This window comes from Monodon monoceros, unplaced genomic scaffold, assembly GCF_005190385.1.
Source record: "Monodon monoceros isolate NGI ecotype Baffin Bay Population unplaced genomic scaffold, NGI_Narwhal_1 Super_Scaffold_9, whole genome shotgun sequence".
Lineage (NCBI taxonomy): Eukaryota > Metazoa > Chordata > Mammalia > Artiodactyla > Monodontidae > Monodon > Monodon monoceros.
Window position 1 is genome coordinate 46027122 of NW_021703786.1, and position 24332 is coordinate 46051453.

The 24332-nt window shown below is 44.4% G+C and overlaps 3 protein-coding genes across 15 annotated transcripts in view; 1 reads left to right on the top strand and 2 right to left on the bottom strand.

Moving 5' to 3' along the window:
- Positions 1–316, bottom strand: part of CHD3 (chromodomain helicase DNA binding protein 3) — a 25399-nt gene extending 25083 nt beyond the window's left edge. For all 11 annotated transcript variants that reach the window (XM_029210867.1, XM_029210861.1, XM_029210865.1 and 8 more), the window contains exon 1: positions 29–316. In XM_029210867.1, the coding sequence (XP_029066700.1) occupies positions 29–302 (274 nt within the window). In that variant the 5' untranslated portion in view covers positions 303–316. The remainder of the gene's footprint in view (positions 1–28) is intronic.
- Positions 317–478: 162 nt separating this feature from the next.
- On the top strand, positions 479–24172 carry NAA38 (N(alpha)-acetyltransferase 38, NatC auxiliary subunit). 3 transcript variants are annotated; one of them, XM_029212334.1, is made up of 3 exons: positions 479–1883; positions 23128–23838; positions 24011–24172. In XM_029212334.1, the coding sequence occupies exons 2-3, from the start codon at positions 23430–23432 to the stop codon at positions 24121–24123; spliced, it is 522 nt and encodes a 173-aa protein (XP_029068167.1). In that variant the 5' UTR covers positions 479–1883; positions 23128–23429; the 3' UTR covers positions 24124–24172. The 3 variants fall into 3 exon arrangements, with proteins under 3 accessions (XP_029068167.1, XP_029068166.1, XP_029068168.1); XM_029212335.1 differs by lacking the exon at positions 479–1883 and having other exon boundaries at positions 23207–23470; positions 23655–23838; positions 24011–24169; XM_029212333.1 differs by lacking the exon at positions 479–1883 and having other exon boundaries at positions 22935–23838.
- Positions 18240–22761, bottom strand: LOC114889249 (cytochrome b5 domain-containing protein 1). Its single transcript, XM_029212332.1, has 4 exons — positions 22565–22761; positions 22394–22470; positions 22046–22264; positions 18240–21464 (listed from the first exon to the last, which is right to left on the bottom strand). Exons 1-4 carry the CDS (start codon positions 22722–22724, stop codon positions 21234–21236), a joined length of 687 nt encoding a protein of 228 aa, XP_029068165.1. The 5' UTR covers positions 22725–22761; the 3' UTR covers positions 18240–21233.
- Positions 24173–24332: the final 160 nt, after the last annotated feature.

Sequence of the window (24332 nt, forward strand, 5' to 3'; positions counted from 1 at the left end):
GGGGGGGGGGGACTCAGCGGCCGCTTACCTGGCGGCGGGGGTGGCGGCGGCGGCGGCGGGGGCAGCGGCGGCGGCGGCGGCGGCGGGAAGAGGTGGCAGCCGGGGGGGCTGTGGCGGTCGCGGCCCCGGTCGTGGCCCGGCCCGCGCCCGAGTACTCCCTCGTCGTCGTCCTCCTCGTAGTCCTCGTCGGCCGCCTCCACCTCCTCCTCCTCCTCGTCGCCCTCTTCTTCCTCCTCTTCTTCCTCCTCCGACACCACCATCTCCTCCTCCTCCTCCTCCTCGTCCCTCAGAGGGGAAGCCATCCTGTGGCTCTGGCCCCCCCACCACCCCCCCACCCACCGCCCGCCCGCCTCCCCCACCGCTACCACCACCACCTCCTCCTCCTCCTCCTCCTCCTCCTCCTCCTCCTCCTCGGCGGCGGCGTCCTCCTCCTCTTCACCGCCTCCCCCAGCCCCCAAAATCCCCGGGCCACCCCCCTCCGAAACCCCCCCCTCGGGGCCGCCGTCTGACGAGGGGGGCCAAACCACCCCCAAAAATTTTCTTGGGGAGAATTGAGGACTTTTTTTTTCTTCTCTCCTTCCTCCCGAGAGAACAAGAGAAGAGGATTAAAAAAATATATATATATATAAAAGTTTTCGACTTCTCTCTACCCCCCTCTCCGTTGCTTTAAATATATTTAAATTCTGAGGGGGGCGCTCAGAAATATTTCTCAGAGCTGAGGCACTAAGATGGCCGCCTGGAAATTATTTTTAAAACAACCCCCCCTGCAGCACCGCCACCCCCTCCGTGAAGAAAGGGAGAGGGGGGAAAAATCCCCTTTTAAAACAAAATGGCTGGCTTAATATTTCATTTTTCACCCCCCCATTCTCCTCCCTGTTATACCCCCATCTCCTAGCCTCTCCCCAGAAACCCACAAATTTCTCCCTTTTTTATAACTGATTAGTGCACAGATTAATAGAGATATTTTCCTTGTGTACTGAGTGTGTGTGAGTGAGTGTGTGTGCGCGTTGGGGGGGGCATGAAGGATTTCTGCATAAAACAAAAATGGCTGCTGTGACTAACTCCCCCCTTATAAAAAAATATTTGAGGGGGGGCATTAATCAGTACTCATGCTCAGTCTGACATCAGCATAAATTGTTAAAGGTTAACTAGTTAGATACTAGTCCAACTAGATTTAATTTTTTTTTTCTTTACTAGTCTCTTCCTCCCCACCTCCCTTCTCTTAAAGAAAAGCTTTTTTTTTTTTTTTTTTCTGAATACTTCAGAAGGGAGTGGTTTGATGTGAAGGGTTTTTTTTCCCCTTCAGGCATTGAAAAGGAAAAAGATGAAATATATGTTTATATATAACTCTGTTTCTACATACCTCATTGAAGTCAAAACGCATTTAATTGTCTATGTATCTTTTAAGTGAGAAGGGGTACTGGATTTTTTTTTCTTTCTTTAAAAAAGTGATAGAAATCCTAGTGACTTTTGGGGGAGAGATATGAATAGATACGATGATTGAGTTTTTTCAAAGGAGTCCATGTTTGATTCTCCCCTTTGCCCAGCCTTTTCAGTGATTTATAATTGTAAATTTTATCCTCACTCTTTTCTCCTTTACCTCGCCTTCCCCTCCCCCCAATTACTTGAATATAAAATTCATCTGACGTGGGAAATTGATTTAGGGGGTAAATAGAACAGATTTTTAGAATAAAGGGGAAAGAGTTAAGTCTGAAGATTGTGAAATTATTTTCTCTTTTAAGTCTGAAGTTTGTGAAATTATTTTCTCTTTTCTCCTGTTTTCAGTATATTTCCCTTCCTCCATGATCTCCAACACTGATAGAGTGGAAGAAACTGAGGTACCATGAAAAAGAAAAGTAACTGGGACTGAGAAAAGGAAAGAGGTAGGGGGTTACACTCAGATTTTCATCTGACTTTCTGACCCATGGTTTCCCACTGTACTCCAATGTTTATCTTTAAAGTGATATCAGGAATCAGATGGAAGGTTGAAAAGGAGTCCAAAAGTAGCGTTCTCATCCAGAGATTTGGTCAGAGAAGTCATAAAATAAAACTTGCCAGTTGAGCAATGCTAGCAGAGGAAGAAGGGCAAATAGCTCAGTTCAACCCTATTTTGTTCTTGTCACCCTTTTCTTACTACAGTTTCCTCCCATTCTTTTGATCTCACTTTGACCTTTTCCTTGCTTCCCATCCCATGCCTATGGAATCATTTCTCTCCTGGGTTATTTCTCTGTCTCTTGAGTATAGCTGCCAGCCACCCAGCAGCCCCTGCAGGGTTTGGGAGTACCTGAAGAAGGAGGGATAGGTAGGCAGCAACCAGAAAGTAATAGTGACAGGGCATATTTTTGCTGACAAGGTTTAAATATTCTTTATTGATGTGCCACCCCCCAACCCCAGCTAATGCTTTTTATTGAGCATTGATTTCCATCTTTTTCTTAACCTGGACTTCGGAGTTCTCTTGTTTCTGCTTCCATATCATTCCTGTACTGAGTGTAACTCCTATTCTCTTCCATTTGATTTTGTTATGTCCTCTTTCTCGGTCCTTGTGTACTAGTCCTTCTGGGTATCCCCCTCTTTCTGTACATGGGCTTCTGTGTATGTGTGTCTTTATTTTTTACCGAGACTGTCCTTTCTCATCCCTTGACTCTCAGGCTCTGTCACCTCTAAGTGACTTTCCATCTCTGTCTTCTTTCTGTTTACTTCTGTCTTCCGGGCTCTGACTGCGTGTGCCTCTTCCTCATGTGTGCCTGACTCCCCCTCTTTCTGGCCTCTCGGTGTGTGTCTGGGAAGAGTGTCCCCACGTGCATGTGGGCAGCCCTGCGCATCATGGTGCGCCCTCTCCCTCTGTGCTGAGCGCCTCTGCCTGCCTGCCTGCCTGCCACATGTGCCATGAGGTGCAGGTGTGGGGGGCGAAAGGTGGCTGTGTGCAACCCTGTACAAACATTCATCGTTCTCTCGAGTGCGCTTTGCATATGGATCTGTTAATTTGCCTGATTCTCCCTCTTGTCCATCTCCCCCTCTGCCTGCCTGCATCTCCCGTTCTCTCTTCTCTCCCTACTGATCTCTTGATTTTTCTTCTCTCCTTGTTTCCGCCTGCCCCTCTACCTGCTTGCTCCTAGCATGGTGTCTGCCTGCCTGTCTGCTCCTCCCGGACTGGCTGGCAGCCTCTTTCTCTCTCTGGTTGTCTGTCTGCTTCTCTGGCTGTTTGCCCACCACTCTCTCTCTAGCCATCTGTCTCCCCGCCTGCCTGTCTCTATCACTTTTTTAGTCTCCGTCTCTTGGTTTGTCTACCTTCCAGGCCCTACCATGGTTCCCTGTCTTGGTTTGCCTCTTATCTTGCCTTCTACTTGTTCCTTCTCTTCTTTATGTCTATTTAGTTCATGCTTTTTCCTGGCCTCCCTCTATGTATGTCTTCTTGCCTGTCTACTCTGCTTGCTTGCTGCTGTCCCACTGTTTAATGCTTGTATCTTTTTAGTGTGTCTGCTTATCAGCATTTTCTCCCTCAGCTTCCGCTGTTCCAGCATCCCATCAATGGTGATAGTCTCGCTACCGCAGACCTGTCAGTGACCCCCTTGCCCCAAAGTCTTACCTGCCTTTTTGCCATATCCCCTACCCTGCCTTCTCTCACTGCTTGCCTCTGTTTCAGTTCTTTCTTTTTCTTTTTATCTTTCTGGCCCCTCACACAGTCTGCCTGCCTCAATCTTTTTGCCGTTTTCCCAGTCTCTCCTTGTCTTTCTGCTTTTTTGCTATCTGTCTTCCTGGCTGGCCCTTGCTGTCCACATCTCGGCTTGCTTTTTTTCTCCTCCTTTTTCTATCAGCTTTTACATAGATAGTGCATACACATGGTACAAAATTTTTAAAGTACTAAAAGTATCCAGTATGAGAGTAAGCCTCCCTCCTACCCCCCACTTCCTCTCCCCTGAGGTAGTCACTACACATTTCTTGGATCTTGTTCGAGAGAAGAGTCTACACATATACGTCTAATTGCTTTTTGCTGCACTCCTTCCAAATTCTGTCCCAGTTTTGCTGGATGCTTCTTCCTCTGTCAGTCTGTCAGTACTCCTTCCCATTTCACTGGGCTTGTCATTTCTTGCTTCTTGTTTTTTTGACTCTATTTTATGGTACTTGTCTTTTTGATTGACTGCTTGCTAGTTACACGCTTTTACTACCAGGACCTGAGGTGTGCTTAGGAAGGGCTTGCTCTGTCCTAATATCCTGTTCTGCCCTGCGTCTTGAGTTGTCCTGATGACCACACGCCATTGCTGGTCTCTTCATCACTGAACTATGTATTAATTGAGAAAAGCCATGAAAGCACTGGTAGTACTGAAAAATACCTTGTAAATATAGGAACAATTAATAAGTACAGATGGTTTGTAAGCTGAGCTTACAGGCACATGGAGTAGATAGGGGCCCACTCTGCTTTTCCCAGTCTATATGAATTCTTTAAAGGAATATGAATCTAGATCCTTTTAGGTTCAGCAGTACTCTTAGGCTGTTGACCTAGGCCTGTCCAAGAAGTTTGTCTTCCTCCTAGTCTAAAAAACTCTGCTGCTTACTAAAACTTTCTCCCTTTTTCATCCTTCCTTCTGGCTCTTCTCACATGCCACCTTAGAGATGTTATAACTCCTTGGGGGAAGCACAGACAACAGCCTCTATCCAGTTCTCTTCAGAAAGATGATGATAAAACTTTTACACACAATGCTCTGTTCTTTCATTTTTGCTTTTTCACTGCCTGTATTCCTGAATTTAACTGTTTCAGCCTCTATCTCTGTCTCTCTCCTCTTTTTCCCTCTCTTCCTCTCTCACTTCTCTTTTCTTGGTTCTGTCTTTCCTCTTAACTGTCTGTCTTGGGCTCCATTCTAGCCTCTCTTTCTGATTGGCCACCTTCCCTCTCTTCTGTCTGATTGGCCTGTATCCCTCCATCACCCCATCTGTCTGCTGGATTCTCCCTGTCTGCCTGCAATAATGTATGTGATAGCACTTTATAAATTATAAAGCACTGGGTAGTATAAAACGCTATTATCACTTTGTCTTCTTTGTTTATTGTTTTCTTTGTCTGCTTTCCTTCTCTCTCTCTCTCCCCCTTTCTGTTTGTCTGTCTGTCTGCGTCCCTCTTGGGGATCTTGCCTGCCTCTCTGTCTCTCTGTCAATAATTCTCCTTTCTCTCCTTGCCAGCTTGTCTGGGTTTTTTGCCATGCTTCTTCTCTGTGTGCTCAGTTCTTGTGTCTCTCCTTCTGTGTTTCCAGGTTCCTCTCTATTTCTTTTAGCTGTCTATTCTGTCTGTCCTGAGGCCTTTTATATGTGCCTGTGTGCCTTGCTCTCTCCAGCTGCTTGTGTCCCTGCCTGTCAGTTCCAAAGTGGGCACCACTCTGCTTTTTTCTATCTTTCTGTACTTCAAAAAATAAAAATAAAATAAAAAATTAAAATACCGTATAACTAATTGGTAGGAGAGAATTTTTTTGTTTTTAATGAGAAGACCATTAAGGAAGTGAGAACAGGAACTCAGGAATACAGCTGTCAAATGCAAACCAGAAATTAGATGCCAACCCCTGCTGCTGCAAAAAAAAAAAGAACAAGAAAAAATTGTAAGGGACTCCCAAGCCAATAATAAGATTATTTATTGAAAGCAAAAGCTAGAAACATCCAGAGCTATAGTTTCTAACCTTTTTTTTTTTGGATCATAGAAAGTTATAAACCCCTTCCCCCAGAAAAACAGTATCTACACAAAATACCACATATGTTATCCTGAAACCTGTGGAGCCCAGGTTAAAACCCTGATGTAGGGAACCAATGAGAATGATTGATAGAGCACAGGCATGAACTCATGCAACAAGAAGATCAAAGGACTGAAAAAGCACTTTGCAGTCTGTGATTTACTACCGAAGGAGATGTTAAAGAGATTCCTAGTTATCTTTTGAAATATAGAAGTTAGTGGTAATAATGAAAGGCATGTAAACGCTGAGGATTTTCTAGGCTTAATCATGGAATTTTAGAGAGAAGGTCATCTAAACCAGTGTTTAGATGGCTAAGTAAGGTTGCCACCTGTCCTTTCCTGGGGAGCTGTGTCCTTTGTTCTGACATTATATATTTCTCATATATTTTTGTATAAAATAAATGTGTAATATGCTATATTTATATGAAACAAATATGTAATATATATATATGCTAATGTATTTAACAGTATATTATGTTTATTTAAAATGTTCTAAAAATGAGGTAGATCTGTGTTAGAAGGATGTCCATGATAGATGTTACAGGGAGAGAGAAGGAGAAAGAAAATGAGTTTTTATACTTCTGTACAACTTGAAAATTTTTCAACATACAGGTATTTGTTTTATAGTTACAAAATAATATTTTTAATATCTTTCTGTTAAATAATGGTGATGGGTATATAGGTTTGGTTTTGTTCTTATTGTCATTAATTAGCGCAATAAAAAGTCAGGAACTCCATGTTGGTCACTAACTTTTTTTTTTTTTAATGTTTTACTGGTCACTGTAATCTAAAAGTCTGGGATCTACTGCTTTAATCTAACTTCTTCTAGATTTCGTGAAGCAAGAAACCTCAGTCCTTCATATATCATAGTCATGACTTGCCATATTTACATGCCACCTATACTATTATATGCATACTATTTTCCTTTTCAATTCACTTTTCTTTAACTTAAACAAATGTCCTTTAAAAAGTAAATTTTATATAACTAAGAAATAATATCCATAAATCCTTGATTTGATAAGGTAATTATAATTTTCCTAATTTATTTTAAAATACAAATAATTATTAAAAGTCAATAAAAATAAAAGCATCTTGCATGCTACCAGTGGTATAGGTACCATATTTTAGGAAACATCACTTTAATCTAATTTTGTAGGTACAGAAACTGGGGCCCAGATGTCGAAAGGATTGCCTAAGATCAAGTCAGATGTTAGGGACAGAACTGGAATTTGAACCTGTATCTTCCAATTTCTAGTCTGCTGTTCTTTGTTCTATATACTAAATGACTTATAAGTCAATGGATGTCCTAGGGTCTTAAAGGAACTAATATGTAAAATTGATGGTCACATGTATAACTTACTTATAACAGCTGTACTACAGAACTGGCAATGGTTAATTTATCTAGTACATTATTAAACTTACATGTTTTCTGTTACAGAGTTCCACCTCTTATCGTCTACCCTAGAGAAACAGTCATCACACTTGTGCATGAGGTGACACATACAAAGATATTCATTACAACGTTGTTTGTAATAGCAAAAAATTGGAGGGCTTCCCTGGTGGCGCAGTGGTTGAGAGTCCGCCTGCCGATGCAGGGGACATGGGTTCATGCCCCGGTCTGGGAAGATCCCACATGCCGCGGAGCGGCTAGGCCCGTGAGCCATGGCCACTGAGCCTGTGCGTCTGGAGCCTGTGCTCCGCAACGGGAGAGGCCACAACAGTGAGAGGCCCACGTACCACAAAAAAAAAAAAAAAAAAAATTGGAAACACTCTAAATTTCCAACAGTAATGAATAACTAAATAAACTATACAGCAGTCAAGAAAAATGAGTTACATCTACATAGTCAGATTCTTTATATTGTTGAATGGAAAAAGGCATGCTGCAAAACAGTATATACATTATGATATCATTTATGTTCAGAGAAACTAAAAACAATACTATGTGTTTCTACAGATACATTTATATGTATATAAATTTCTTTTAAAAATTCTGGACATATACATACCAAATTGGTCACAGTGGTTACTTTTGGGAAATAATAGTCAAGGGGGATATTTAGCTTTATTGATAATTTTGAATTTTTACAGTATTGTGTAAACAAATTTATGTAGTGTCATGACTACATTAACAAATGAAGCCAAATGGGACAAAAAGTAGTGTGATTTCTCTAAAGAAATCATTCCTCACTAATTTCTCGTTCTTTGAGGAGAAAAGTACGGAAGCAAAGTATAATCAATGTGTGTAATGTAGTTAGACTTTAGAGGACATTAGTGAGGTTCTAGTTTAAAAACTAATTAAAATATGAAGGGAAAAAAGGAAAGTTATAGAAGAGCATGTATAATATGGTACCATTGATGAAAGGGAAAAAAAATGTGAATTTCCATAGAATATTCCTGGAAGAATATACAAGAAATTGTAGTCATTACTACCGGGAAGGGAAACATATTTTTTCATTGTTTTTCATTGTGCATCTTTTAAAGCAACTTGAAAATGTTTTAGTGACCAAGGGATTAGTTAGGTGGAGGGAGGAGAGACATTTGAGATCAGAAATAAACACACAAAAAAGTTAATTAAGGATATGTGGTAGTGATGATTGCTGTGGGCTGTAGAAATCTGAGAGTTCAGAGAAGAGAGCTCTTAGGGAGGGGAGGGGAGGGGGACTGAAGGACTTTCATATGTAGTTGTACTTGAAGTGGGCCCCAAAACATAACTAAGACCTATATAGCAGAGAGGAGGAAGAAGGGCAGTTTAGGTTGAGTAAGAAACTATTCAGCAAGTAGTATGTGGACCTCATACAGCTGGAGTGGTAAGTTCATGATAGAAAGGAGGTTTGTTTTGTTTTGTTTGTTTTTATAAATTTATTTTATTTTTGGCTGCGTTGGGTCTTCGTTACTGCGCACAGGCTAGTTGCGGTGAGCGGGGGCTACTCTTTGTTGCAGTGCGTGGGCTTCTCATTGCAGTGGCTTCTCTTGTTGCAGAGCATGGGCTCTAGGTGCGCGGGCTCAGTAGTTGTGGCTCGCGGGCTCTAGGGCACGCAGGCTCAGTAGTTGTGGCACATGGGCTTAGTTGCTCCACGGCACGCGGGATCTTCCTGGACCAGGGCTCGAAACCATGGACCCTGCATTGGCAAGCAGATTCTTAACCCCTGTGCCACCAGGGAAGCCCAGAAAGGAGGTTTTTAATTTAAAAAATTATATCTATTATTGAGAACTATTTCACAGGTCCAAAAGAGTATGTATAACACATCAACCACAAAGAATATTAAAATGAACACATGTATTCAGTATCAGTTTAATAAATATAACATTAGTAACATCTTTGAAGCCTCGTAATGGTCTTCCATATTTCACATTCCTCTCCTGCCCCCTGCCCTACCAGTATCCTGAATCTTGTGTTATCATTCACTTGTTTTTTCTTTGTGATTAGTTCCCTTCCCACCTGTAACTTTTAGTTTTTAATTTAAGTACAGTTGATTTACAATGTTTCAGGTGTACAGTAAAGTGATTCAGTTATATACTTAGATATATATTCTTTTTCAGATTCTTTTCCATTATAGGTTATTACAAGATACTGAATATAGTTCCCTATATTATACAGTAGGTCCTTGTTGTTTATCTATTTTATGTATAGTAGTATCTGTTAACCCCAAATTCCTAATTTATCCCTTCCCCCCACCTGTAACTTCTTAATTTTGAAAAACTTCAAGCCTACAGAAAAGTTGAAGAAGTACAGTGAGCACCCATGTACTCTTCACCTGGATTTACTGATTGTTGACCTTTTGCCACACTGACAGAATTACATGAGCAAATGCTTATGATCTAATGTTAATTGCATAAAACAATATAAAGCCATATATGTAGTATAATCACAGCCATGTAGGTACTAGAAGGAAGTGGTTAAAATGTTAATACTGGTTTCTGCTGAGTGGTAGGGATAAGAGTGTTTTTTGTTTTGCATCTTTATGCTTCTCTACCTGGAATTTTCTGTAAGTAACACATATTCTATAATGAAAATTTAAAAATCTTTTCAAGTTTAAAAAAATAATCTTAAAAATATATGGAGAGAGAGAGAACAGGAGATAGTATCTAACATGTGTTCATCAAGTTTGGTAGTCCCAAAAAGTTTAAAACACAGTAATATAGAAAATAAACATAGGTACAGACCTCATATCTGAAGGAATCTAATTCTTTTTCTGCAAGGTTGTTTCCCATCTTGTGTGAAAAGGCCTTATTTCTTTAAGGCTCCAGCAGTCTGGCTGTTTACCCCTCCACTTCTCTCCCTGGCTGTCATCTGCTTTCCTCCCGATCGTTCCCCTCATTCATCGAAGACTGACGCTTGGCTCAGTCCTGCCCTCGACGCTGTAACCAGAGACCTTTCTCACCATTTCCACTTCTCTCTCCCACCTCTAGGAAATAGTAAATTCTTACCTGTTCTGAAATATTAAATTCAAGCCTCCTACTTTGGCTACAGCTTTCTATCCTTCCAGCTCTCTCATTTATTCACTATTTTGGACCCATGAGACCCTTGTAATCCCTTAATTCTTCCATTTTCTCCTAATCAGCTCTACCATGTTCTCCCCTCCTTCCCTGTCCAACTTAGATTCCATGGTCTGTCATTTCAGCCACTCTGCTGCCTGCGTCTCAGTACCCTCTTTATTTACCTCTTGCAGACCCCCAACCTTGGATCACTTCGGCTGTCTGTTTACACTCAGGAGCACTTTGCATGACCACATGGTGTCAGAACACCATGACCACTCCAGATTAGTGTCCCTGCTCAGAAATCCTTTTGCCTAGTCAGCTTCCTTTCGGTTCTCTGTGGTGACTTTTTCAAACCTTCTTCAAATTCCTCAAACCTCCTCCACCTTATGCTTCAGTAGAACATCTTATCGTCTCCCTCTAGGAGACAGATCATCAGATGAGAACTCCCTTGAAATACTGACACTAAGACTACGTATTTAACTGTATTCGTATTTGTCCTTTCCTCCCTCCTATCCTGTCCGAAGCTAATGCCTACACTTGGGCTCTGGCTCCCAGCCTTGCCACCTTCTCAGGGTGTAATGGTTAACAGTGATCCCCTAACTCTCCTTTATCTCCCATCCTCCTTGCTGCTTCACAACCACATTTAAATGTACTCAAACCTCCCCAACTTTAAAAGAGACACTCTGGGCCCCTAAGCTGCCACCCTACCTCGCTGTGCCCACTCACAACCAGGCTTCTTGAAAGAATTGTTTACACTCAGGCTGCTTTACTTGCCGACTCATTTTCCAACCCTCTGCCCAGCCTCTCTACAGAAACCGCTTTCACAAGATGACCAAAAAACCTGGTTACTGAATTAAGAGGAAATTTCTGAGTTCTTAACTTGAACACCCCCTTCTTGAAATAGTCTTTGTGATCTGTGTGAGTCTGTGATCTCACATCTGCTCATACTTCTGTTGCTGCCTTTTAGCTAAATCCTGTCCTTTGCTATTCGTTGAGTAAAGGGGATACCTTAAGAAGAAAAGGAAGGGATTTCCCCGGCGGTCCAGTGGTTAAGACTCTGCACTCCCGATGCAGGGGTTAGGGTCTGGTCAGCGTGACCAAAAAAAAAAAAAAAGAAGAAGAAAAGGAAGATTTAGCCCCAAATTGTTATATTTGTCTTCTTCCAGTTTTTGGCCAGGCTGCGAGGCATGCAGGATCTTAGTTCCTCAACCAGGGATCGAACCTGCGCCCTCGGCAGTGAAAGCACAGAGTCCCAACCACTGGACCGCCAGGGAATTCCCTCCCAGTTTCTTTTAGACCTGCTTTGATTGACCACTATGATGGAAACAATATAACAGTCCTATACAAAATGGCAAAAACCAAACATTTTTTTTCCCCTTTGACATTGCCTTTTAACAGTTTCTTAATAGGTTTTCACTGACTGGCCAGCCAGAATGCCTTGCTTTCCACCTACTGTTAAGCCCTGGTTATTTCAGCAGAACTGCCCTGACACCTTTCCTGGCAAGCCCCAAGCTGTCGTCCTCCTGCCCCTTTGCTTGCTCCTGGGCCCTTTCCCCACCTAGCTCTCTGGATAGGGAGAGTTAATTTCAGACTAAATTGGATATGATTAGTAAACTAAAATTGACTAATTTTTAAAAAAAGATGCTGTATTCCCAAACTATATAACTTCTAAAATGTATTCCAGAGCCAAGTAATGAAGTTATTCACTGCCTCCCTCAGAGGAAGAGTTTGAGCTGTGGATTCAGGTAGCACTTGGAATCCAAGTTCTGCACTTACTAACAGTAACCCTGGGCAAGCAACTTATCCCTCAAGTCTCAGCTCCCTTATCTGTCAAACAGGGATATTAATGCGCACCTCACATGGTTGTAGTGAAGATTTTGAGCTAACTTACATAAAGCACTGGCTGTAAGGTACTTGATAGTTGGTAGCTAGCGTTCTAAACACTCACGTTTACTATTCGCCATTTCTCACTTCAGAGAGATTCACTTAAGATGCTTGTAAGGTGAGAGGATTGACAACCTGGGTTATGAATAACACCTTAAACTGAAGGAGCAAAGGGCCGACTTTAGTTATTCTTGTTCCCAATAGTTGCCCCATTTCCTTGCTTCCCCCTGCTTTATTTAAATAAGCTCAACTCTGGTATGATATGAAACAAACCACATTTTACTATACTCAGTTCTCCCAGTAGAGGCACAAACACTGTTGTTAGGTTAGAAACCAAATGTTAGTCACAGATACGGTCTACTAATTTCCTAATCATGACAGATGTTCCCTCGATGCTAAATAGTGTGGACTCTCAGGAAATCCCAAGGGAAGCATTCATTACTAAATAAAGAATGGCTAGCACAAGGAGAGGGAAGAAAACGAAAAATTTCGAGTGCCTGTCCCAAGGGCCTTTAGTACTGCTGGGCATTTCCCCATACCTTATATTTAATCTCAACCACAGGGTAAGGTAGCTTCTTTTTAAGTGACCTTGTTTATGCCTGTTGCCCTTAGTGAATCCTTACTTCTATTGTTCATATTTTGTGATTGAAGAAATGGAATCTAAAAGAAGAAAAGTATTCTGTCCATAGTTACAAAGCCAGAAAACTCCTCCCTGTGCAGCTGGATTTCTTCTGTGAAGACCTCATTCATACCTCATCCATCTACTGTCTGACTTCTCTAACACACCACTGTTTTGCTGTTCACTAAATCTGTGGGTGCTCAAGTCCTCACCTTACTTGACTATGTGACATTTCGCACTGTTTACCATTCCCTCCTCTCAAATACTCTCTCTTTGGCTTCCCTGGCACCATTTTCCAGGGTCTTTCTCACCACTTTGGCTCGTACTTCTGAGTCTTCTTCTCCTCCCCTCCCTTAGGTATTGTTCCTCCCAGGCCTCGCATGTAGATCACACTTTATTCTTGAGGTGATCTCATCCTTGACTTTGGTTGACAGTTACTCACTGCGGGTAATTCCCAAACCTTTAACTCTAGCCGAGAGCTCTATTCAGGATATCGTGCCACATATCTGGTAAGATCTGGACATCTGTGTTTCCATGTCCTGGAGTTACTTCAGATAGCCAACTAAAAGCACATCATCTTCCTTCCCCATGAAACTCTTCTTCCAAGCATTTCCCTCCTCTGTCGGTGGATTCGTCATCCTCCACCCAGGCCAGAAACTTGGGTGTCATCCCTGACTCCTCCCTCTGCCTCAGACCCCCTCCCAATAAGTTATTGAGTTGTGTAATTCTCTCTTAACTTCAGTTTATCTCCTCTGATCTCCACTGCCACTAACTAACCTCATTCCGGCCACCTTCATCTCTTTCCTGGACTGCTGCAATAGCATCAGTCTCCCTGTCTCCACTCTCTCCTCTCTTTTTCTCCCCTCCAATCCATCCTCTCTTGACATTCAAAAATGCAATTCTGATTGTGACATTCTCCTTATAAAACCCTTAACCTTGAATTGTACACTTTAAAAGGGTGAATTTTATAGTATGTGAACTGTATCTCAATTTAAAAAAAAAACCCTGATTTACAAAGTCTTGCAGGACCTAGTCTGGCCTCCATGTCTCTTACTGCCTACCCTCTTCAGGCCTCCCATCTCCTCTTGGCTTTACCGTTCTGCATTTCCTTCTGCGTCTGAGCTCTCCACATACTCTCACTGCCAAACTCTGCGCTCTTCATGCTGTTTACTCTCCCTCCTTACCCACTCTCACTTCTTCGCTTGGCTGCCTCCTCGTCCTTCCGGTCTCAGCTTGAAATGATGTTCTCCAGAAAGCCTTCCCTCATCTCCCCAGACTGGGTGTAGATATTCCCAAGGCATTTCTCTGAGAAAGTGACATTTAAGCAAAGCCTTTGAGGGGCAGGAGTTGGCCAGGTGATGAGTGGAGGGTGGAGTGTCCCATGCAGAGGAACAGCATGTGAGAAGGCCCTGGCAGAAAGGAGCTTGGGGGAGTGTCAGAAACTGAAAGGCCAACAGGGAGATAAAGAAGGGGCTTGGGCAGGGGGGAAAGGATGGATTGGGTGTTTGGGATTAGCAGATGCAAATTATTATAAGTGGAATGGACAGAAAACAAGGTCCTACTGTATAGCACAGGGAACTATATTCAATATCCTGTAATAAATGATAATGGAAAAAAAGATGAAAAAGAATGTGTGTGTATATGTGTATGTATGTGTGTGTGTGTATATATACATACATGTACGCACACACGTATATAACTGAATCACTGTATAGTAGAAATTAACACAACATTGTCAATCAACTATACTTCAATAAAATAAATTAAAAATATAAAAAAAGAAGAGCCTGGAAGAGGCAAATCATGCAGGGCCTTGTGGACAACAGTAAGGGTGTCCTATGTCCTCTTAAGAGGAGTTGGAAGCCTTTGAAGACTTTAAACAGGGGAACTTTAAAAGCTTCCCCTTAAGGACCTACTGTAGAGCACAGGGAGCTCTACTCAGTACTCTGTCATGACCTATATGGGAAAAGAATCTAAAAAAGAGTGGATATATGTCTATGTATAACTGATCCACTTTGCTGTACACCTGAAACTAACACAACATTGTAACTCAACTATACTCCAATTAAAAACAAAAAAGCAAACAAAACTTCCCTTGGCTGCTTTATGTAAGTAGAAGCAAGGTGAAAAGAGGCTCACAAACTTCTCTGAATCTCCCACTAACCTGTAAGCTCCTTGAGGGCAGAAATTATGTCTTCTTACTTAGTGTATTCACAGAGTCCAGAACTGTGCCTGATACACAGCAGATGCTCAGTATTAGGTTAATGAATTGAATAAATGGATGGTGGGGCCAGGATTCCAACTTTGGTTTTCAAGAAAGACTCAGCACTCCGCTCCTACCCGAGACTGATTGGATATCCCTCCTTTTGCCTCCAGTGCATCTGTGGTCAATTGTATTTTCCAGAAATGGCTACAAAAACAACTCACATCCAGCATGCTCTTATTACAGTGTGACTTTGACACTCTTCCCACTGAAAAGTGAGGTCTAGTTCTTTCCCCTTGGATTTGAGGTGAGGTTATAAAAGGTGCTTGAGGCTCCTCCTGGTTCTCTTGGGACACTTGCTCTTGGAACCCAGCTACCATGCTATGAGGAAGCCCGAGCTGCCCTGAGAATGGGGTCTTCATGGAGAAGAATCCGTAGACAGCACCAACTTGCCAGCCATTTGAGAGTGAGCCATTTTGAAAGTGAATTCTCCAGCTTCTAGTAATCCACCCAGTTGACGCCTTTTGGAATGGAAGTGAGCTGTCCTCACTGAACCCTGCCCAAGTTACAGGCTCATTAGCAAAATAAATGATGGTGGTTGTTTGAAGCCACTTAAGTCTTGAGCTGGTTTTGTTAAGCAGCAGTAGGTGACTAGAACAGCAGCCTATGTTTGTCATGCAGGGAGGTGATGCCACTCAGTGGTTAAGTGGGTGGCCTATGACTGTCTTGTTTCAAAGCCCACCTTTGCCGCTTAGTATGACCTTTGGCAAGTTACTTAACCTCTTTGTGCTTCAGTCTCCTTCTTTCTTCAGTGTAAGTAAAAACAGTATTTAAGTTTGTTATGATGATTAAGTGATTAATGCAGGTAAATGCAGATCTACAGGTAATACAGATCAGTCTTTGTGATTATCTCAGGCAAGTTTCTGATCATTCAGCCATCACTGTCTCTTGTAATTCTGTTTCTTTGTCTTTATAGTACTTTTGGTATTTGTGTGTGTGTGTGTATATATATATAATGTGTTCATATATGTATATGTGTATATACACATACATAATATATAGCTTTTAGCACTATCTGAAATGATCTTGTCTACATGTTTTTTTTATCCCACCAGAGTATAAGTCCCAGTAACACAGGAACCTTGCCTGTCTCATTCCAGAACCTGGAACGGTACCTGGCACAAAGTGCTTATTAATAACTTTTTTGGTTAATGAATGGATGAATAGCACTTTCATACTTCTTGTGGAAGACATCACTAGTTCCTACCCAGTATCCCTTCTCATTCCACAGTAGTGGTCCCTGCTTTTGTTGTGGATGTCAATACAAAATACTGTCCCAGACTCCCTTGCAGCTAAGGGTCATTGTGTAATGTGCTATCAATGAGACATAGTCAAAGTTCTGGTAAGGATGTCTGGGAAAATTTTTTGCTTTGATTTAGGCACTGCCCTTTCATCCTTCCCCTCTTCCTCCTTCCTGCCCACAATATGGACAGGAAGTAGAACAACCAAAAAGGAGATAATCATGAAGACAAAAACAGGAGCAACCTGTGATGTTGATGAACTATCTAGTGGAGTCACTACACCACAGACTCTCTCATTATGTGAGAAAATTTAACCCTTTATAGTTAAGCCCCAGCTCAGCCTTCTGTTACTTGCAGCCAAAGACATTCTCACCTGATACACTGTGGTAGAGTAATATCTACTCCTATAGGCTGTTCATTAAGGGCAAGGAAATATTTCCTCCTCCTTACTGTTCTCTAGGAGGACTGGAAGAATTTATCAGTACAAATGTCACTCACTGTCCAGATCTCTTCTGCTCTCTTCAAATAGTGAGAGTGGGCAAGTAGCAAGGGACACCACAGTATCTGAATATATTTGACTCCTGAGTTCACATATTTCAAGTAGTGGGGGTTACATTTACCATTCATTCCTGAAACAAACATATATTTATTGCCACTCTATGCCAGACATTATATGGCTGTTGGGGATACAGAGATGATTAAGTCAGATGATTGAAACTGGATGCCCAAGTTCCCACTAAACATTAAGCTCCCAAAGGGTGGGAGCTGGGCTGCTCCCAGTAAGAAAGGGACTTAATTCTAGCAGTGTCTCATCCATATTGTTCCTCGTCTCAACCTTCTTGACCCCGATCCCATTTTAATGGCCTCAGTTCACTTATTCATTCACCAGCTTTTGTGTGTGTGAGTGTTTCCCTGGGAAATAGATATGGACTGCATATCTATTTGTATTTTGAATGCTTAATCTTTGACTTCCAAGATCATTCAGGTTTCAGATTGTCTGCTTTCTCTACAGCTAAGCCTCCATGCACTCTTGCTGCTCCATCATAAAGTGGCTGTTCTCCCATTATCAACACATCAACTCAGCTGTGGGGACTGGGTACATTAACCTTATCCTGATGTCATGACTCGGTGTTATGGTCCCAAGTCCAAATGATAGATCCCCTCACTCAGCTCCAGGGTATGTCCAGATCAGAATTTGGGGCAGTAAAATGTTTCAGACTAGTTGTAAACTTAGCCCCAAGGCTTCAAGTTTTAGGAATTGCCACCATGGGAACACAGGTGTATCAGGTTGAAGTAGACCATTGAGGCAAGTGCCAGGAATCCAGGAACCACATTGTATTGTCACCTTTGATATTTTACTTTTGAGCGTCTTTATTGTTGTGCTTGTGTGTGTACTATTTCAGGGGCAGGGGGTTGGGCCATTTTGAGACTGATGGAAATTACAGCACCCTTCTCCAAGATAATACACATCTGCACACGCACACACACACACACACACACAATATTTAGAAATCATTTCTGGAGGCCCAGGTTAAGAACCCAATTGTGATTTGCCATGAAGGTGGAAACTTTTTCTGTACCCTAATTTGGTCCTTTACCATGTACTATTTTCATTTACCTTTTCATGTGTGTATGTTTTATAGCCCATTGAGTGAGCAAGCTTCCTGCAAAGAACATACACCTTTTTATGACCCCCAATGATACTTGCATATAGTGACTGAGCCTTGTGGGAAATATTTGCAAATTGAGTTCTTTGAAGCTGCTATGATTTACTGAGGACAGGCAACGTTCCTTTCAATATACCACCCACCACTCGACCTCCCTACAAAATGGAAGAGATCACTACCAAAGGACCTACAGTCATGTTCTATTTACTTCCTAGGTTTTAGGACTGGGCATTATTTACATACTCCTCATGCAAATATCCAGTCTTGGATATTTAGAGAACCAAGGTAGTGCCTAGTAGAAAGCTTTATACAAACAAAACAAAACAAAACCCTCTAAGAATAAATGAACATACTCTATTATCTTAAAAATCTGTGATCTTTATTCCTTCCATAGTTCTGTGCCTCACCCTGTACATACCCACACCTGTAATCAGACCCCTTACTTGTCCTCTCCCGTGAGTTTTATTTCTCAAACTACACTCCTTTCCTGGCATGTGCTTATGGAAAAAATTAAAAATAGGAATAAACCTAATGCTAATGGAATAGTGCCCATGTTGTTTTCCCTTTTTTCTGATCCTTCCCTCTCACCTGTACGTTTCCACAGGCTACCTTTAATCCTAACCTGTTTAGAATTTGGAAGTGTTTTCCCTCATCCGGGCCCCTTTCCCTTCACTCTGTAGGAGACTACAGCCACCTGGTGGCCATGTAGAGAAAAGACAGGTCGATTGCCTCAAAAATCTGGTGAGAGGAAGAACCTCTATGGAGTAATTTTTGGTCTTGGATCTATGGCGAACAAGGAAAGAGAAACCTGTGGATAGAGATGACAGCATAGGATCCAGACATCCTATTTCTTGGTCCCACCTTGCCCCCCACCAAGGACACAACATCCCATCCACTAGTTATTAGAGGCAGAGGAATTCGCTTAATATTTGAGTTCATTCAGTCAAAATTTATTGAGCAGCAACTGTGTGCCCAACACTGGCAATACAGCAGTGAACAAGATGGACACGATCTCTGCCCTCATGAGCTTACAATCGAGCAGCCAGCCAGCCAATTACATCCATAATTTTAACATTACTATTGTAATAAGCACTCTGAAATTTAACAGAAAGTCCTGACCTGCATCGAGAAATCAGAAAAGTCTCTGTGAGGAAGAAACATGTAGGATTAGCAAGGTGGGAGATGGAAGAGTGTTGTAAGCAGAGAGAACAGCCTGTGTGCCGGCTCTGAGGCAAGAAAACCTTTAGTGAACAGAAAGCCAGTGAACAAAGAGGGGTGATGCAAGGTAGAGGCTGATATATGCAAGGTCTTTGGATTTAGCACTTGATTCCAAAAGCAACTAGAAGCCACTGAAGAATCTGAAGGAGGAAAGTTCGATGTTTAGGTTTGTTTTTCAGAGCTCACTCTGCTGTGTGTGGAGGACAGAAGAGGAAATGGGAGGACTGGTTAGGAAGTTATCGCAGCAGTCCAGACCAGAGGTGATGATAACAGCTTCGAGAAAAGAAGATGGATTCCAGACATGTTTAGGAGATAGAATCTACTTGGAGAGTGACTGGGTGTGTGAGGAAAGGGATGTGTTTCTGGCGAGAGGTACTAAAGTAGGAAACCCTGGAAGAGGGACGAGTTTGGGCAGATCCCATAGGCACAGGCCCTGAGGCTGGGGTTACAGCAACAGCATAGCTTTGGTTCTCAAATAGTTTAGGGTTTAACTGAGCAAACAAGATACACATGAAACAACGGCAGGTGGATACAGCTGTCTCCACCTCTGTCCATGCCGTTCATAGTCAGCCCCTCAGGGCACTCCTCTGCCGCCTACCCAGTGTCTCCTGGGGGCCGCCTTCCACGAAGATGCACTCACATCTCTCTGCTGCTTTTTCTGCCTGCTACTGTCAAGAAATTCACCTGTGATTCTCATTCCCCTCCCTCCTTAGGTCATAGGGGACCAAATCTGGCCACTGCCCTCCATGGTTGTTCTCTTTTGAACACCAGGAGTTTTCTGACTTAATTAGCTCCTCTCTTTTTTTTTTTTTTTTTGCGGTACGCCGGCCTCTCACCGCTGTGGCCTCTCCCGTTGCGGAGCACAGGCTCCGGACGCACAGGCCCAGCGGCCATGGCCCACGGGCCCAGCCGCTCCGCGGCACGTGGGATCCTCCCGGACCGGGGCACGAACCCGCGTCCCCTGCATCGGCAGGTGGACTCCCAACCACTGCGCCACCAGGGAAGCCCCAATTAGCTCCTCTCTTTACATCACCTCTGTCAAGCCCCTTCTTGCAGAGTCACCATCTGGCAAAGTCGACCCTGTCTTCCTCATCTTTCCCTCAGAGGCACAGGCCCATCATGAATATACATGCCTACTTTTTGCTCCCCCTTCTAAAGTGTCCCAATCCAAAAGCCCTTTCCCACTGTAATTTTCCTGGAACCAGTATATACCCACCTCTTTGCCTCAGAAAAGTCAGAGGAAAGTTTTGCTATGGGATTAACCATGAAGTAGCCTCAACAGCTATTACTCAGCTTACACTTGGCCTTCCCTGTGTCCTCTCTACCACTGCAGAACTGTGCTAAGTCCCTTCCAAAGGCAATAACTAAAAAAACAAAACAAAAAAGCACAACACCACGGCTGACTACACAATAGGCCTACAGGTTCCCATTGTGCAGTGAGCCTGGACATTGAGAAGAACATAGACTTTGGAATTGGGAAGACCTGGGTTTGCAATCTGGTTACTAAGTAGTGTGCCTTTTGCGCTATTAAATCTTACTAAGCTTCAGAAGATTTATCTGTAAGTAGTGGTAATGGTATCTGTCTTATGGATAGTTGTATTAAATGAGGTGTATAAAGCACATAGCATAATATCTAGCCTGAATTACCTGGTGGCTGCCAAATACTATTCAGAAGAGAGATTAGCCAGTTTTATATGGCGAGTGATAGACACTTCCTATTCCTGTCTTTGTAAATCCCATCTTCCTACAGCCATCCCATTTCCATCACTGCCAGAAAAGTTCTTCCATCCCTCATCCCTGTGTAGGACTTCTCTTTCTCTTACTATCGAAAAGTTCTGCCTGAGCTCTCTCTGACTATCCTCTTCTACATCTCCCTGATCTAAGATACTTTATTTTCTGGTATCAGTCCTAAAAATTAATTCACTTCTAGTGTTCTGCCTAACTTTCTCAGAGTAAATTGTAACTAACCCGAGGAATAGGACCTTTACACTTCAGTAGGGAATGGGAACCTCAGGCCAGCTCCCAGAGTAGAATGGAGGTCTAGGTCCAGATACCGCCCTCCCTGCCCCATCCCCATCTCTCTTCCTACAGGTCACAGAAACAGCTAAACTCAAAATATGTCTTGAGCCTACATGAGCATACATCTCTCTTTCTATAGCTCTGTGAGGTCATCACTGAAGTACAGCAGTACTGCAGGTGTGTAGAGCGTACTGTCCATATTGAGATAATCAAATTCTTCCTCCTCATCCCGGATACCATTCTCTTCCAGGGTATAATCCATGTTCAGGTTCTTCCCTTCATATTTCCATGTGTAGCTGGCAGCATGTGCGTTATAGAGGAGGTAGCGGTGTAGGATTTCCCACATTGATTCCAGGGCCCCCACCTGGAGAACACGAAAGCACCCCACCCAGAATTGTGGGTTGAACGAGCGAACACACACACACACAAGCAAAGGCCAGGAACCCAAAGCTGGGATCAGAGTGCCTCCCTTGGCAGAGAGCAGCTTAAGGCGCTCCACAGTCCCAGAAATAAAGTTGGAGCTCCAGCATGCAACGAATGGCCCCCAAATCCTACCTGCCTTTATGGCAGCCACTTGTAATAAACAAATGGCCCTAAAGTCACTGCCCCCACACCTCATCCCCACAATAGAGTAGACTAATAAGAGAGCCCAGTTGCAATTGCTGTACAAAAACACAGCATGTAAGAGCTTCCGAGGACAACCATCACTAAGGTGCACAAACTGTCACCCTGGGCTTCAGAAAAAGTCTCTTGTACCCTGTGGCCCAGCCACACCTTTAATTCCTAACCCTGGGGATGTAGGTGGTCTTCTTTCCTCAGTTACCCCTAAAAGGAAAGAAAATACAGCTCCCACCGGTTGTGGAGAGCTGCTGGCCTGCAGATCTGCTTGGAGATTTGCTGGGATTCTCGGTTCCCTCTAACCTGCCCCCGGGCACCAGTTCTCACCTCCAGAGTGTGCTCTTGCGACGTGAGCGTGTTAATGATGCGGATATTCCGGGTCTTGGCGGACAGCCGCCCCACCTCGTAACGCGACCCCTGCCACCAAGGCTTCCCGAAATCATTGGCCCAGTCCGAACGGGGCAGCTGAGGCGGCACGTGCAGAAAGCGGCCCCACGGGGTGCGGTATCTCAGGGAACCGGTCAGCGGATCTATGTGCTTGCGGATCTTTTAGGCAGGGTTTGAGGGAGGAAGGTCGGAGCAGTCACTATCTCGGGCTCTGTTTAGCCTCTGCTTTTCCTCTTCATCCCGCTCTCCAGTGCCCTCCCCCCAACCCCAGGTTCCAGCAGAACTCACGTCTCTGGTGTCTGGATCAAACCAGTGACTGATGTCCTGGCCCGCAACTTCCACGATGGGTTTCAGCAGCAGGTCTCCTGGGAAGGAGAAGCTGCCGTCAATGCTACCCATCCAAGAACCAAGCACCCCCCCAAACACACCCTCGACGCTGGCCCAAAGTGTGGCGTTTACCCTTGTATTCCTGTGCCAATGGTGTTAGGTCGTACACGTTTCCCAGGTAAGACACCCAGAGGTCTTCGGGCTGGTTATGTTGGGCCACCTCGGCCGGCGTGAAATAGCGACGCTGAAAATACTCAAAGTCTGGCCCGGCCACTAGGCCCCGGCGTGGCATGGCTCTTGCTCTATCGGTCACCGACTCCTTTAGTTGCTTCCTTGCTTTTCAGCACGCACTCTCTGCTGCATCCTCCCTCTGGTCCGGGAGCTAAGGCGAGCGCGTTTATCCGCTGACATGGAAACCATTGTCCCTTTCCGGCCACCGGCCACTGAGATCAAACGCTGTATATGGGCGCGAGGAGCGTGGGCTGCGCGTGCTCACGGGAAACGTAGTCCGATTCAGGCATTCAAGTAATTTGAGTTTTGTCCTCAGGAGTTCCGCGGGAAAGAGAACACACTCCGTTTTCATTCACAGTGGCCTAGGCTACAGGGAGTATTCAGGACATACTGTCTCGCGAGGCAGAAAAACAAGGGAGGGGAGGCGTGTGATTATGAAAAAAGGTATTCTCGCTAAATTCCAGGGTTCCTTAAAGGATGTGTAAGAAACTAGAGTTGAAAATTTCTCGCGATATCTTGGTACATCCAACGTAATAGGCCTCAGTGAGCCTCAGCGCCGAAATAGAAGCTCGCGATACTTCTGCAGTTGCCGGAGACGAGGAGGAGGAGGAGGAGGAGAGGTGATCTCGCGAAAGAAAACAGGTCGGGAGCGCTCGCGAGATCTCAGACCACCGGACACCAAAGGTTCTTAGGAAGTTGAAGGGCCTGGAGGAGGCCCGGGAACAAATGGCCGCAGCTGGACCAGCCATGCTGTTGCGAGAGGAGAATGGCTGTTGCAGCCGGCGTCAAAGCAGCTCCAGCGCAGGGGTTAGCTCGGGTTCTGGGATTGAGGGGCCGTCGGGGAGCAAGATGGGGGGACGGAGGGGGAACTGCAGCTCCCGGCAGCCTCTGGGCTTCGTGTGAGCGCCCCGCGGGCTGTCGGGAGCTGTGGTTCCGCGGGCGGGCAGCAGCCGAGGCGGCGCGGTCTGAGCGCCTGTCCCGCCCCGCTCAGGACTCAGATGGGGAGCGCGAGGACTCACCGGCTACGCGCGCTAGGCAGCAGCTGGAGGCGCTGCTCAACAAGACTATGCGCATTCGCATGACAGATGGACGGACACTGGTCGGTTGTTTCCTCTGCACCGACCGCGACTGCAATGTTATCCTGGGCTCGGCGCAGGAGTTCCTCAAGCCGTCGGGTCAGTGCCCGGGGAATGCACACCCGCCTGGGAATGCGGCGGAGCCTCACGCAAAGCATTTCCCCTTAAGTGCCTGGCTGCACCCCTTAGTTTCTGGGACTAGAAGTCGTGGCACAGAAGGGGCGGGGCCGACGCTGGCCTGCCTCTCTGATGCTCTGACTCTTCTTTCCAGATTCCTTCTCTGCCGGGGAACCCCGTGTGCTGGGCCTGGCCATGGTACCTGGACACCACATCGTTTCTATTGAGGTGCAGAGAGAGAGCCTGGCGGGGACTCCCTATCTCTGAACACGATCGCGCATGCCTTTCGGACTTCATTAAATCTGTAACCGACGTGGCTTGTGTCTGTGTGTAGCTGGGTTTCTGGGACAGGAATTACACGCCTCATCCCTAGAGGAATAGGTTTCTCTGAGGTCGGGAGCACTCTCAACCCTCCTTCCACAACCTGGACGTCCAGGACTGCCAAAGGTTCCCTCAGGTTCGGGGTGGGGATGGGG

What these genes read in the sequence shown, in the direction of transcription:
- LOC114889249 (XM_029212332.1), bottom strand. Translation starts at nt 22,724, where the DNA reads ATGCCACGCCGGGGCCTAGTGGCCGGGCCAGACTTTGAGTATTTTCAG. An exon ending in TTGATCCAGACACCAGAGAC is followed by an intron (nt 22,265 to 22,393) that starts GTGAGTTCTGCT and finishes CCTGCCTAAAAG; the next exon opens with ATCCGCAAGCACATAGATCC. An exon ending in CGCAAGAGCACACTCTGGAG is followed by an intron (nt 21,465 to 22,045) that starts GTGAGAACTGGT and finishes CGTGTTCTCCAG; the next exon opens with GTGGGGGCCCTGGAATCAAT.
- NAA38 (XM_029212334.1), top strand. Translation starts at nt 23,430, where the DNA reads ATGGCTGTTGCAGCCGGCGTCAAAGCAGCTCCAGCGCAGGGGTTAGCT. An exon ending in GGAGTTCCTCAAGCCGTCGG is followed by an intron (nt 23,839 to 24,010) that starts GTCAGTGCCCGG and finishes TCTTCTTTCCAG; the next exon opens with ATTCCTTCTCTGCCGGGGAA.